We start from the raw sequence: 14,472 nt of genomic DNA, 5'->3' as shown, positions 1-14,472 counted from the left end.
GACCCGCCTAAAGAGGCAATACTATCTTCAACAGAAAAAGAAGGCTTGGAAAAATTTAGTTGCAAAAATTTCCCTGATGTTTCCCTGACCAAAGAAAGTTCTGTGACATTCAAAGTACAATGAAAAGGCAGCGATGCAGGGATGGGGGCGACTGGGATGTTTATTGCCTCTGCATTCTTGCTTGAACCACAGTGTTTCTACTGACATAATACATTAGAAGATACGTAGGTAACATTCATTATTGCACAACAGAGTTCATTTTAAAAATAAAACTTGTAATTTCCTCAAAATTATATTATCTTGAACTCTCTTGCTGAACTTTGTGGGAATTGAAAAAAAAATCCATCATTAATTTGCCACAGAATCGGGGCAATTATGAGGCTAATCTAATCATCCTGACCATGTTCATAGCCCATCCTGCTCTACCACTGCCAAACTGTTGATTGAGCTGGATTGAGCAATGGTGATTGAGCTGGAGCATTAATTGAGATGGACTGGCCTGAAATTAAATTGTTAAGCTCCAGTGTGAAATGCAGAAAAAGAGATCTCGGCTCGGGAAGGAAACATTTCCTGAGCAACTATGCTCTCTATTAGCGCCTGGATCCCCCATTGCTAGGTTATTCTTAAGTTAGTTCTTTCTAAGCCTCACTGTTTTCACCTATAAAATGGGAGTAAATATAAACTCACAGAATTTCCAATAAAATTGAGTTGTAAAAAATTTATGAACTATAAAGTGATTTATATGTTTTTATGTAAATAATTATAAGAATCTATGCTAAAAGATTAAAAGAGGTAATCTCAAGATAGAAGGGTTATAAGTAGGATTTACATTTAAAATAAAGGATAAGTTAAGTTTAGTTTGAAATAAACAATAAAAAATATTTTAGAATATCTCAGGTAATATGTGGGACATACTAAACATTTTTTTTATTTGCTAAATATTTTAATTTCCTAATCCTATATTTTTATTTGCTAAATCTGGGTAAACCTAGTAATCTATGTTTTTGTTTTCTTTATCTGGATTTTTTTAAGTTTCTGTAATACATAAAATGCATGCTGCGAGAAGAAATAAAAATTGGGATTTTTTTTTAACTGTTAGAAACAAGTATGCAGGTGATAAAGTGACACATTAGTCCTTCTTTAATTAGAGGCTTTGCTTACTCAAACTAAGGTCTGTGAACCAACGTCAGCCTCACCTGGAACGTGTTAAAATACAGATGCTCAGACCCCACCTCAGACCGTTCATCTGAATCCATATTTTAACAAGATTCCCAGGAGATTCCTATGAGAAGTTCCACTCTAGAGCAACCTCAACTAAAAGCTGGGTTTTCAAAATAGTTGAATCCTTTAAAAAAAAAAATCTTCAATAAGAGTAGAAGGAAACTCTGAGACTGAGTTGAGCAATCTGACGTGATCCAAGGACCATCCATGGGAGAGAGGAGGGGCCTCCTACTGACCAGAGCCCCAGATCCTTCCTACCGTCCATCCACCCATCCACATGGGCTGCACAGTCACTATATGACTCCAGGAGGCACCAGTCACATAAACTACTGTGAGAACAGTGCCCCTGGTGTTGGGTATTTCTTGGGTTTTCTATTTGTTTTAGAAAGTAGAATCCATCAATGCTAGTAAACAATTAGTTAAACTGGTGAGATAAATGCTGAATAAAATCACTAAAATCCTTCTTTAAGCTAATACTCAAGATTGATATTTAATAAACGGGCACAATTTTGGTTGATTACTGACGATGCCTTCAAATTATCTCTTACAATTAGTAACAGATTTTATTTTGTACCAGCAATTCTGGTCACACTTTGAAAACACAGAGGCCATGTGAAAAAGAAGCATCATGTTAGAGTCCCACCTTCTGAAATAACCAAGTTCATTTTTGGGGGGAGGGGGAAGCCATTAGGTCTTATTTATATACTAATTTTGCTTTTTTTTTAAATGAAGGCACTAGAGAGTGAACTCAGGACCTCATGCATGTCTAAGCATGCACTCTACCACTGAGCTACACCCTCCCCCTCCCAAGTTCATTTCTGAGAATGAGTCAAAAATACAGGACAAACACATGCAGGTTTCCGTACCCTTCCCACCAAAGCACTTTTGCTTTGGAGCCCACCTCAGCTAGCCCCTGCCTTCCTCACTCCCTGGCTGTGGGCTTCACAGTACGGACCACGAGCCAAGTGTACATATACCATGGGCTTTGTTGCTGGTGTTGTTATTCATTTATTTACTCACTGTCTGTCTCTCTCACCAGCATATAAATTCCAGGAGAGCAGGAATTTCCTTTGACTCATTCACACGTGCACCCCAAGTGCCTAGACAATGCCTGGTACCCACAAAACATTCAATAAACATTTATAGAAGGAATGAATCAAGACAGATCGTTCTCTGGCTAATAATAAACAATATCTCTTTGGTCACTGTTTGTTAATGTTGTATTTTTTGTCTTTCTGTCACAGACTTGGATCTTAGTCAGATATCTTGAGTAAATTTGCTTCATCTTCCACAAGATCCTTCCTGGATTGTCATAGAGCTCTAGAGTAGAAACTTTTATAATAACTTCTGACAATATTCAGACTCCAAGTAAATTGCTTCTCCCTCTAATGCATCTGCCTCTCACTTTCATTAGCCGCAGTCATATTCTAATCACTCTGTGCTGCAGTCTCAGAGAGGAAGAGGGAGAGTTCCAGAAAACAGTTGCTTTTTTCTTCTTTATGAAAAGCTTAGCGATCAAAAGGGCTGTAAAATCAACTCTCAGTGGCGCACGTGCACACACACACACACACACACCCCCCAACTCTAACCTTTCAAAATGTTCTTTGAAGAGGCAAGGGTGTTTCTTGGAATGTGAGGAGGGGAGCCCAGTGCAATCTCACAGGGCTCCCAGGCCTGATTTCAGAGACAACACTTCAGCAGAATCGAAAATGAACAGATTGTGGGGAGGCAGAAAGGTTTCCTGAGATACGGGATGAGTGACAGGGAATACATCAATCAACACACTCAGGTAAGGTTGGAAACAATCGGTGGTTACGCTCAGTTTCCCAGTGGAATCTTGGGCAACTCAATTAACCTCCCTCTCCCACATTCTCATCACTTATAAATTGAGTACAGCAATCTGCCTAGCAGAGATTGTGTGGGATTTGGTAATAAATATGAGTAGAGGGCTATATGTGTGATACCTAATAATATTATGTTAATTAGCTTAAAATCACGGGGCTACACGGGGCCTCAAGAGGTCAGTCTAGCCCTTTCACACGGGACCACAACTAAACCATTCCAGAGGGATTAGATTCTAATCCTTTTTAAGAGGTGTCTATATAAAGGGATTCCCAGAAACCCCCTCCCCTTTGTCAAAGATGCTTTCTTAAATTAAAGATGTCTCAGTCCTGCAGCATTGGTATGCTGTGCTTTTGCCCCTTCAGTGACCATATGATAGCAGCATCCTGGTGTAGAGAGAGCATGGATGCTGGAGTCAGGCTGACTCAAATCCCCACTGGACTCTACTCTGTGCTGGCTACATGGCATTGAGCAAGTTACAGCCTTAACTTCCTCCAGCCTCAGTTTCTTCTCCTCTAAAATGGTTGTCCCACTAGGAAAAAAAATAATAAATAAAATAAAATAGTTGTCCTATTGACCCTGTAAGGTTGGTATCAGGACCAAGTGAAAAGAACAAGCCACTTCTCACGATGTCTGCAGTACCGTGTGCACCGAATCAACAGGAACATTATTTTCTGGCTGAACGACCCTGGTTACTCTAATTTTTATTAACAATTTAACTCTCAAAATGTTAAGCATTTTTGTGTCTCTTTTCTGATCCTTCTCCAAATTCCCTATTTTTTATTTTTAATATAATGTTCAAAATCATAGGAAAAGGCTAACTACGCTGAATAGCCTGGGAAGATTTCTTCTTTACTTCTCCTGGGATCAGAAGGGAAGGCTGTGTGATAAGCCTTGGGAAGGCACTGGGACTCTTAGTGACAAAGATTCCCATATTTCACAAGTGGTAGTGGAAACAAAGCCACAGGAGTTGAAGGGACCACAGGGAGTTTGGGCGATGCACAATGGGTAGAAACCAGCGTGTCTGGAGAGAACAGACCCTTCTTCAATTCTAGGCACCAGGCAAACCCCTGTAGCCTAGTGCCTCCCAGGGAGCAGGTGGTTACCCCTATAATATTCCTGAACACCCGAGTATATGGCCTGAGATTTATACCAGTTGATCATGGGGGCTTTACAATTGACCAAGCACTTACACGCTCTGCACTTCCTTTGATCCCGGCAAAAAACTTGTGTGAAAAATAATTATCCCTCTTCTAATGCTGTGAATACAAAGGCTCAGAGAGCTTACGTGTCTGGCCTGGGGTCTCGGTATTCAAATTCTGCATATTTTCTACTGTGCCATAAACTCCTGTGTCCAAAATCTTTTCATCTAACCTTGAAATCCAGCATTTCCACATGAGGGTATATTCCAATGTAAAATTGAAGCCACTTCAATAAGTGGGCTTGTAAAATACAAAACTGAATCTGCAGGATGCTTACGGTTAGGTTGCAAAAATAAAAACTCAAAGCTATGCACAGGGAAAAAGACTTGGCTATATTACAGAAAAATGGTAAAGGCCATTGGGTTTAGGTGGTAGATGGTGAGTATATATATATATCCTGTTCATCTTCTCAACCACCTACAAATGACCAGGCTACTGAGTCAAATTATTCAGGAGGGCATCAATTCTCTGTAGATGATATGCCAAGACAATGGTGGGAATCACTTTTAAATTTTGACAGAAGTCCAGATTTTGCCCTGAAGGGACCAATTCATATTCAGAGCAGCAAATTAGAACAAATAAATGGAATTCTACAGCGAGCTCTGGGTCTGTCTCAGCTACTTACACTGTCTCTGAAAGAATCCCTCCCTGGAATTTCTGAGTGTGACTCTGGGGACAGAGGGGTAAGAGCTGTTCACTCTTTAAGATCATCCATTACTCACAAAGGGAAGGAGGCCATCAGTGGGCCACTCTTTCGCATGCCGGTCTTTGGTTCCATCCACAAGAATCCAGGAACCATTGTAACAGGAAAACTAAGATCTTCTGGCTTTGGCCCCACCTCACAGGATCTCTTAAGAGGTGAGCCCAGAAGCTACCCAACATGTCCTCAAATCGGGCTTACTCACCTTCACACAGCCCCGTGTTCTCCAAGTAAAAATGGGCTCTGCACTGGGGCAGGCACTCGCCAGAGGTGATGTTTGCCCCAGACAGCTGCTCAGCTTGCAGTCCTTCCTCTGGCTTCTTGCACTGGGTGCACTGAGAGGGCTGCGGACCCACACAAGTCAGGCAAGAGAAATGACAGGCTGCCAATAGGAATAAAATGCAAAAAACAATCTAAGGTTCATGTACATGTTGCCACCAAGGGGAGACCCTAATTAAATCAAAACTACTTAGACCAGTTCAACAGATACATCCTTTCAGAAAACTGTTTTTCCTGCATTCTATACAAAGCACAGGGTGATAACATTACTATTTGTGAGAGGCCATATGATGGTGATGTTAACTAGTCAAATCTCTCAGGTCCTAAAAGGGCTGCCAGACTAGATCATGGAAAAAAAATATAGCACACTGGACAATATTGGCTTGGTTCTCCAGAGATTCACATATAGTGGATAACGATTTAACATTATGGCCTCAGTTTTTATGGACGATTTTAAGAAGCATTCCTATAAAGGCCATTACTGTATTTTTGGCAAAAATGGTAGTTGTGTTACTGTCCATTATGTCATCCATCATCCACTAAAGAGGGGTCCAGGCAACAAATGTCTCTAAGAATTTATGTGAGAAAAGGCTGCTCTTCTAGACAAGGAAGAGGCCCCTTTGGAGCAGCAACAAGAATTTGACAATCCATCACGGTTTCTGGTTTTCCTTGGCTACTGGTGAAAATCCGAGCCCAAGAGAGTACTCAGAATTTCTCACACCCACGTTCTGATGTAATAAACTCTCCTGTACTTTAAAAGATTCTCTAAATTTTCTTTTTGAGAATATTTATTGCAGCTGCCCTGTTTTAAGTACATTTTTCTGCTAACTGTCCTCATATTCTTTTCCAAGGTGCCCTATGTATAAATAAATGTAAATTAACTTCACTTAATTAAAATGTTTGCTCCCAATGTTCTAGTTTCAAAAGGCTCAAATGAATCTGCCTTCCCAATGAGCCCAAAGCCTTTTTGGCAAACAGGTATTTAAGATTTTCCATTTTATTTCAGCCCAGAGGCATTGCTAGTAACTCTCAGTTTGCTCAGCGATATCATTAACAAGAAGAAGTTCTTCAGGGAAAAACAAAATGAACACTAAGAAAACCATTAGCACATCTTGAAGAGTAGAAAAAGGAGGAAATAAGAGTTGGGTTTTGTGTTAATGTACGGTGAATTCCTCTTAAGGATGGCCAGAAAAATCAAGACCTTTTGGATGTCTTCACAAATATTCCAATGTGATTTTTTTTTTTCAGATTATCCCTTAGTAATGGGAAAAAAAAAAAAGGCATGTAATGCATACATAACCATACGGGATACACTAGAGGAAAAGTTGCCCTGGAAAGTAACTTCAATCTACATCCTTGTGATGGGAGAGTCTCTCAAGAATGGGGATGACGCCAACGATACCTTTGCAGACCCCGCGGTGGGGGTAGAAGCCCTCTCCGCAGCTGGGCAGGCAGTGGCCTTGGCGCAGAGCCTGGGGGGCGCTGCAGGCAGTACACTGAGAGGCGGCAGGGCCGGAGCAGCTGGCACACGAGTGGTGACACACTGAAGAAGAGAGTGCGGGGGACACGTGGGACTGAGGTGACTAAGAAGCCTACGTCTTGGCTGGGCTCCTTATATGCACTCTCACTCAGTTCTCTCACTCAGTTCTCTAGCTGTCACACCAAATCAAGGGAAAAGACACGTTCAGAGGTGGTAATATCACCAGAACCGCCCATATTGCTCCTTTACCCATCTGTCACCCATGTGCTAGCTATGATTTATTAGCTACCCTTTACTTAGCATTTGAACTAAGTGTCATACATATACTGCACTTTTTAATCTTCATAGCAACGTTATGAGGTAGGTACTATGAACCCCATTTTGCAGATGAGAAAACTGAAGTCATAGAAAGTTAAAAAAAATTGACTCAGGATCACAGAGTTAATTTGTAGCAGAGCTGAGATTTAGCCCTAGGCTTGCCTGAACCTAAAACTGCCCATGTGAATAGGGACGAGTGGAAAGTTCATGGCTCTGGGTGTTGGGAGCGCTGGCATTTTTGACTGGTTTGTCTGTTAACTTATGCCCTTAGCCAAGTCTGAGTCTCTCCAGGCCTAGTTTCTTTGGCATATGCACAGTGAGAGGCTGGACCAAATGGTCATTTCAAATACTTACAGCTGGACATTCTAGGATCCTAAATAAGAATTATATGAAAGAATCTGAGCACTACATGTGATGATGTCAGCACGCATCTCCACTGCTTTGGTTCTGGGGGTAGCGGTGGGACACCTCTGACTCTAAGAGACAGATGGTACCATGCCATCCTAACAGACAGCAGTGAGATACTGAAAGAAGGCTCAGAGGACAAGGGTCAGGAGCTGGAAGAGGGGAGTGTGGAGACAGAATGAGCCTGTTGGGGGCAGAATATCAAGGAAAAGGGATGGACAAACACTGGATGAGTAAAGAGGTTGGCAAATAAACAGGAGGTTGAAAAGACAAGGTTGTGAGACCAATCTAAATACCCTGCCACTGACAGACACTACAGGTGGAAGTAAGAATATGTGTGTTTGTTTTGGAGAAGAGGGGCAATCAAAATATCACAGGCAGCAATAAGTTACCACCTCAAATGGGAATGTCTCCTAGTTTAAGTTGTGTAAGTCTGAAAGAAACACTATGGATAGCACATAAAACCAAATTTTCAATAGATACAGACTTTAGCTTTACAAGCTATCAAACCTGGTTTACTTATTTTATTTTTATGGTGTGCTGTAGTTGCCAATATATGTGTTTATAAATGCCATCTAAGGAATGATTCTGTCATACCTACAACGTAAGTTAGTGATGGTTTACAAGTACACAAGGACTGTACAAAGATACTGAAGGTGTTCTTGGCATTTCAAAAAGACCCAATGATCTCTAATGATGATTGATATGTATAAGTCCTGTATTTAATCGCTCTAGTCCTCCAGCATCCACCATATTTCCTGCTCCCATACCAGATCCACGTAGGTTCTATAAGGAAAAGCAACTCCTTTTAATTTGACAATTTCCCATCATATATGCAAATTTCCAAATGAGCAGCATGCAGCAGCAAGCATAATCAAACGTGTTACATACTTTTTGATGATGAAGATGGTGATGATGATGATGATGATATAACCATTTAACCATTACCCAAGTCATACCTTTGCATCTGCCCATGGCATCAGCGTAGTAGCCATCAGGGCATTCAGAAATGCACTTCCCATCATGCAACACCGTCTTCTCAGCACAGGTGAGACATCTGGGACTACTGGGGCCACAACTCTTACAGGATTGATCACAAGCTAAAAGGGGAGGAAAACTCATCAGAGAAAATCAATAGTGAGCAAAGGGAGCAGAGAAAGTCTATTCTTTACAACATCCACAGTTGATACCAACATAATAATCACATTCTCTGGCTGCTCAGCTGAGTTCTATTTCCTTGATTCCAACATTTCTATCTTCACAGTTGAAGGAGAACCAACTAATTATTCATCGAACTAAGCATAACAAATACTGAGGCCCACCTATCCAACATATTAAGTGTATCCAACTTAATATGGGACTTAAAGTCAAAATGGTTTTGGTGGTAGGGTTGCCAGATTTAGCAAATAAAAATATCAGATGCCCAGCTAAATCTGAATTTCCAGATAAATAATGAATAAATTTTTTAGTTTATGTTTGTCCCAAATATTTCATTCTGTGTTTTATCTGATAACCTTAGTTGGAGAGAGAATTCAGAAATTCAGAGTTCTACCAAGCAAGGTCATGCTACAAAAATTAGGTAGAAATTGCTGAACTTCACACAACCTTCCAGGATCTATTCATTCACTTATTCATTCATTTAGCCCCCAAAACACTTCTTAAGCTATGTGTTAGGTCCTGTGTCAGGTGGTAGAGACACAAAAGCCAAATCAACTTGGTCTCTACTTTAAGGGACCTATTAGTCTGCCAGAGGGAGATAAACACGTGTAATATTAGGAATACTAAACACATCACTTAGTAGGCACAAGAAACATTCCAACAAAATGTGTGTGGGGTAGGCGGTATGAAAGGTCAAGAAAGGGTTCAGAGAAGAAATGACCCTTGAGCGCTGTCTTGGAAAGTGAGTCAGAGAACGCCAGGCTGATGGGAATGTACTCCTGGCTGAAGCAGCAAGGCAAGCGCAGGCCCAGACCCCAGGAGAATGCTGGGAACCAGCAGTTCCGGTCAGCTGAGATAGTGTGAAGGGCCAGATTATGGAAACTACGCCAGACTAGTCTAGTGGAGATTCTCATCCCGTCAAAGACACGGGGAGCCCTTACACAGTTTTAAACACAGTAGAAATGGGGTCATGTTTGCGTATAAGAAAGATCACTTTGGCTTCAGTTTGGAGACAGTTGGGTGAGGTGAGAAAGGAGAGTTGGGGGCCTGGTTGGAAGATGGTGGCAATGCTCACAGAACGCGATGATTGGGAGTTGAATCAAGGCTGTGAATGAGGTGACAGATTTGAGAGTAGTGCGGGGAAAAGTGTCTCAAATGGCTTCCAGGGCTCTGGCGTGGGGATGAGTGACACCACTCAAGGAACCCAAAAAGGAGGGTAGGTGTGGGGGATTAGGATGGGCTCGCTTTGGCATATGTGTGGCCCCGCAAACAGCCTGAGTTATAATTCTGGGACTCAAGAAAGAGGCCTGGGGGTCATTACAGAGAGGTGGTTGCTGAAATCAGAAATGAGTCGATTTATTTAGTAAAAGCAGGAAGGATTAGATAGAAGTAGTCAAAGATTAAGAGAACACCAAAAGTCACTGAGGGAAGGAAAAACTAGCAAAAGTGACCAAGAAGAAGTGATCCAAAGGTAGGAGAGAAAAACAGGAGTATGGTGGCTGAGAATCCAAGAGTGAAAAATGTTCAAGAAGGAAGACATTTACAGTACAGAGAGGACAAACAAAATCTGAAGAAGGTTCACTTCCCTTAGAAATTGGGACCTGGTGACCTGTGCCACAACCATTTCAGTGGATTCATCAGACAGAATGGGAGTGAAGGCCATGATTATAAACTGTTCCTTTACAACGATATTAAACTCTTACTCATTCTTAGTGAGAAAGTGGTCTTTCCATTTTTTATATATTCTTTACATAAATATGTCCTTTACTCATATACATATATATCCTTTTGTTTTTATATAAATGTTAGCATATTATGTGGTTTATTTCCCTTTTTAAAACTTTGTGATAGTTCTTGGATTTGTATCAATACATAGAAATAAATCCATCTCCTTCTTCTTTAACTGTCAAATAATAAACAAACAAAATAAACAAACTGTTCCTTTAAAGGCGCTTGGCTCTGAACAGAAGGGCACAGACAGGAAATAATTAAAAGGGTAACAAGATATTTTGTCTCTCCAATACTGTAAAAGCCGAAGGCCAATACAGACCCTGGCAAAGGTTTTTAACAAGAGAAGAGTTTGAATAATCGTTGAAAGCATATCTAGGAGAAAAAGAGGAATTACATTCAAAAGCACAGATGGGGAGATTAGCCTTGAACAGAACAGAGGAAGTCCTCCTTTCCTGAGAGCGGAAGCGACGGGAGGGTGAATGCAGCTGCAGGTAAGCCTATGACTCAGTTGACTCCATACTCATTGGTTAAATTCTTTAAAAACAAGCAAAGCAAATCTCTTCTCACTACCAGAGACTCAATGTTTGAGGTATAGAGAACTATGAAGATTTATTCTGTCTGTTCTTTTAATCTACCAACACTGTTCTAACCTCCTGAAAAATATTTTAAGAACTTGAGAAAAAAGATGGCAAGTGATGAGGCCAAATGTTCCATCCTGCATCCTGGAGGATCTGGCACCTCTAGAAGCAAACATGTAAGGCAAATTCATCTTCAGTAAATGGATAAAGGCCCTGGCCTTCATATCAGTGAAGAAGAAAGTCAGCCTCTCAACTCATAACTGGAACAAAGAAGCAAAAATGAATCCAAAAAGCACTCTCCCCTCCCACCCTCCAAAACTTCTGAAGTTTCTAACTCTAGAACTGACATCTCAAGGTACACCTAAAGTAATACTTGGAGTATTATTTGCAAATTTAAATAAAATTATTAGGAAGATGTCATTTCTCCTCCAAACTAGCCTACAGTTCAATACAATATTAACAAAACTTCCAGTTAAATTTTATTAGGAATTCAATAAACATACTCCAAAGTTCATGAATAGTTAACTTTGCAAATGAGGGGAAAAAAGGGAGAATTTGCCCAATTAGACACTGAGATGTATTGGAAAGCAATAGAAATAAATGAACAAAACAATGTGATAGTAGTACAAGAATAGAAATTTAGACTACTGAAATAGCTCAGAGATAGACCTACATGCATATAGAAATTTAATATACAATAAAGGTCAATGGAGAAGGTTACACTGAATTATTAGATGATCTGTGGAAACTGGATCATGAAATTGAGAGAAGTCAAACTAGATCCCTACTTAAACCTATATATAAACATATATATATATATATATATGTATATAAGTGGACTCCAGATGGATCAACAGTCAACATAAAAATAAAACTGTGAAATTAATAGAATTTTTTCTATTAATTATAGGATAATTTCTTTGTGAAATTGAGCAGAATAGGTCTTCTTAGACAAAAATTCAAAAGCAAAATGTTAAAGTAAGAAATGATGAATTAAGAGATTTCTGTTCAGCAAAGTGTACCACAAAAGGTAACAAAATGGGAAAATAATTGCATAGTTAAGAATGACACAGTAAAGATCTATAACATGCAAGGAACTCCATAAAATTAACAATAAAAAGGCAGCAAGGCTAATAAAACAATGGAGAAAACATTAAAAAGCAATTTATTGAGGGGGAAACACAGAAGTCCAACAAGAATTGATGATAACCGCAAACTCATTAATAATCAGAAAAATGAAAATAAAAATGGGATGTCCCTGTATACCTATTGAAAAAACCTGAAGCTTGATAATGCCAAATGGCGGCAAGGATGTGGGGGTGAGAGAACCCTTACCTTTGGGAGTGTAGATGCTGGTGAGCTACCCGGCACTACTTAGTTACATAAAGCACATGCGGAGTCAAGAAATCATCAGTTCTGCTCCTGGGTTATCCATCCATCCCAGGGAACCTCCCACCCAGGTTCATCAATGGACATGTTTGAAGTGTTCATGGGTCCTCTCTAGTGATGGTGTCTGTCCCTGGGAGAGTGGATGGGTGTGGGGGACGCAGACCAGGAAGGACTATGTAGCATGAGAAGCAAAGGGCTAGACAGTCTAACAACGTGGGCAAATCTGAAAAACACACTGGTATGTGAAAAAAGAACCACATGAAGTCTGTAACATGGTATTATTTAAGAAAGATACACATTTACATATACTCACTGAAAACAATACCCATTTTGTATGAGCCCATAAAAACAAAAAGATAAAAAAAAATTAAAATTGTTGCCTAAGTGAGGAAGGGAAATTGGTGTAAAAGGAAGCAAAGAAAGAGAAAAAGGGATAGGAGGAAGGAAGAAAGAGAGAAGGGCTAACAGAAACCTCTGAACTTGCTTTGATTTATTGTGTTAGCTTGAGTCAGACAAGCCCTGCATAATAGCACCGGTACTTAAATGACTAAAGAATGAGGAGGTTCTGTCCTTTGAATTTCCCCACCCTTTATACCTAATATTTGTAAAACTCAAAGCCTGTCCCAGAGACAAACTTGGTTGCTGTAAATTCTTTCAGCCAGAGCATAGCACCATTTATAACAGGTTGTGCTGGATTTTTCTCAGCACTCGACTTTGAGATTTCTACAGATATGGCTGCTTGGTTATAAATTATTAAACCAACACCAGCTGGTCTTTATCTCGAACAGCACTAATCTGAATTGAAAGGAAGTCAGCATTATCAGCATCAGACGTCTTAATTAACATTCCGATACCGATCAGTGACTTGGCTCACCCTTATTTTAGAAAATATTTCTGTGAACCTTTCTGAAGGCCTTTGATACAAACTTAGAGAACTCCAATAACCTTATGAAAAGTGTACATCCCAGCCTTGTGTATCAAAACGACCACTGGCCAACGTTAATGGCGGCACAAAGTCTTGTATTTGCCACACACGTGACAGGTGTTCAGTAATTACCTCTTTTTGTTTATTTGTTTTTTCGGGGAGGTAATTCGGTTTATGTATTTATTTTCATGGAGCTACTGGGGATTGAACCCAGGACTTCATGCATGCACACCAAGCATGTGCTCTACCCTGAGGTACAGCCACCCCCAGCAATTACCTTTTGATCAATTGATGGGTTGGCTGACTGTCAGCAGTGGTCAATCCTCCTATTTGGAAATTTGCTTTCTGCTTTGTTTCAAAATGTACACAGAGAGCATTTCAGATATATACTCTCTCCCTCAGCCACCTGTTCAGGAGTCTTCTTTTTAAATTCTTCCAGTCCGCAGGGACCTCTGGCTTTCTTCACTCAACCTCTCAACCCAAGTACATTCCCACCCGTCACTGCCGGCTCACACCAGCCCTCCCTCCTTTTACGTACACGTGCTTCCTAGCAGAGGCTGCTTCTCACTCCAGATACTATCGTCTCGGTGGCAGGCCAGTGTCACTGGCTCCTTGTCAGTGACAGCAGCCAGTGTCCTTGGGGAGTTAAAGGGTAAATGCCTCGAGGCCTTTGAGTTAGTGCAAACTTGACATCTGCCGACCTTTAGAGCATACATCTGGCTTAATTGAGCAGGAAAGTGATGCTGGCAGAAAAAGATTAAAATGCTCAGGGTAATGGCAGCTTGCTTTTCTTTCCTTGTTCTCTTCCAAATCCACACAGAAGCCACCTGTGACTTGTCCGTATCGAGTGAGATTTCTCACACCAGCGATGCGGATGGATCCCTGCACAGCTTTCAGCCAGCAGCTGCTAAGAGCTCTCTCTCTCCTCTAAGACAAGTGTTTGTCATGTCCCCAGGATCATCTCATTTGTACTGTTGCCCTGCTCAGTAAACAAAATGAGGACTGTAACTCAAGGAAGTTTTATGGACTGCAGATTGTTACTGATTTAGTGGACTTGGTTATTTAAAAAAAAAGCCATCACACCCTTTCAATAGGTATGACCATCACAATAAACTCAATTCGAACCTTTCCTTCACCATTTGGTGCCTACCTGTGGACCTGGCGATGTCCACAGGGCAGCCAGCTGATCTAAAGACTGACAGGAAGACAAGAAGGAAGGGAAGAAGAGGGCCAGGGAGAGGACA

The 14,472-nt window shown here is 40.7% G+C and overlaps 1 protein-coding gene across 1 annotated transcript in view; it reads right to left on the bottom strand.

Annotated features, from left to right (window-relative positions):
- Nucleotides 1-14,472, bottom strand: part of FRAS1 (Fraser extracellular matrix complex subunit 1) — a 398,805-nt gene that overhangs the window by 178,474 nt on the left and 205,859 nt on the right. The window contains exons 16-18 of the mRNA XM_006198228.4: nucleotides 8,407-8,547; nucleotides 6,647-6,787; nucleotides 5,171-5,347 (exon numbers count right to left, since the gene is read on the bottom strand). Of these exons, the coding sequence (XP_006198290.1) occupies nucleotides 5,171-5,347; nucleotides 6,647-6,787; nucleotides 8,407-8,547 (459 nt within the window). The remainder of the gene's footprint in view (nucleotides 1-5,170; nucleotides 5,348-6,646; nucleotides 6,788-8,406; nucleotides 8,548-14,472) is intronic.

This window comes from Vicugna pacos, chromosome 2, assembly GCF_048564905.1.
Source record: "Vicugna pacos chromosome 2, VicPac4, whole genome shotgun sequence".
NCBI lineage: Eukaryota > Metazoa > Chordata > Mammalia > Artiodactyla > Camelidae > Vicugna > Vicugna pacos.
This window is presented reverse-complemented; position numbering and strand designations above follow the sequence as displayed.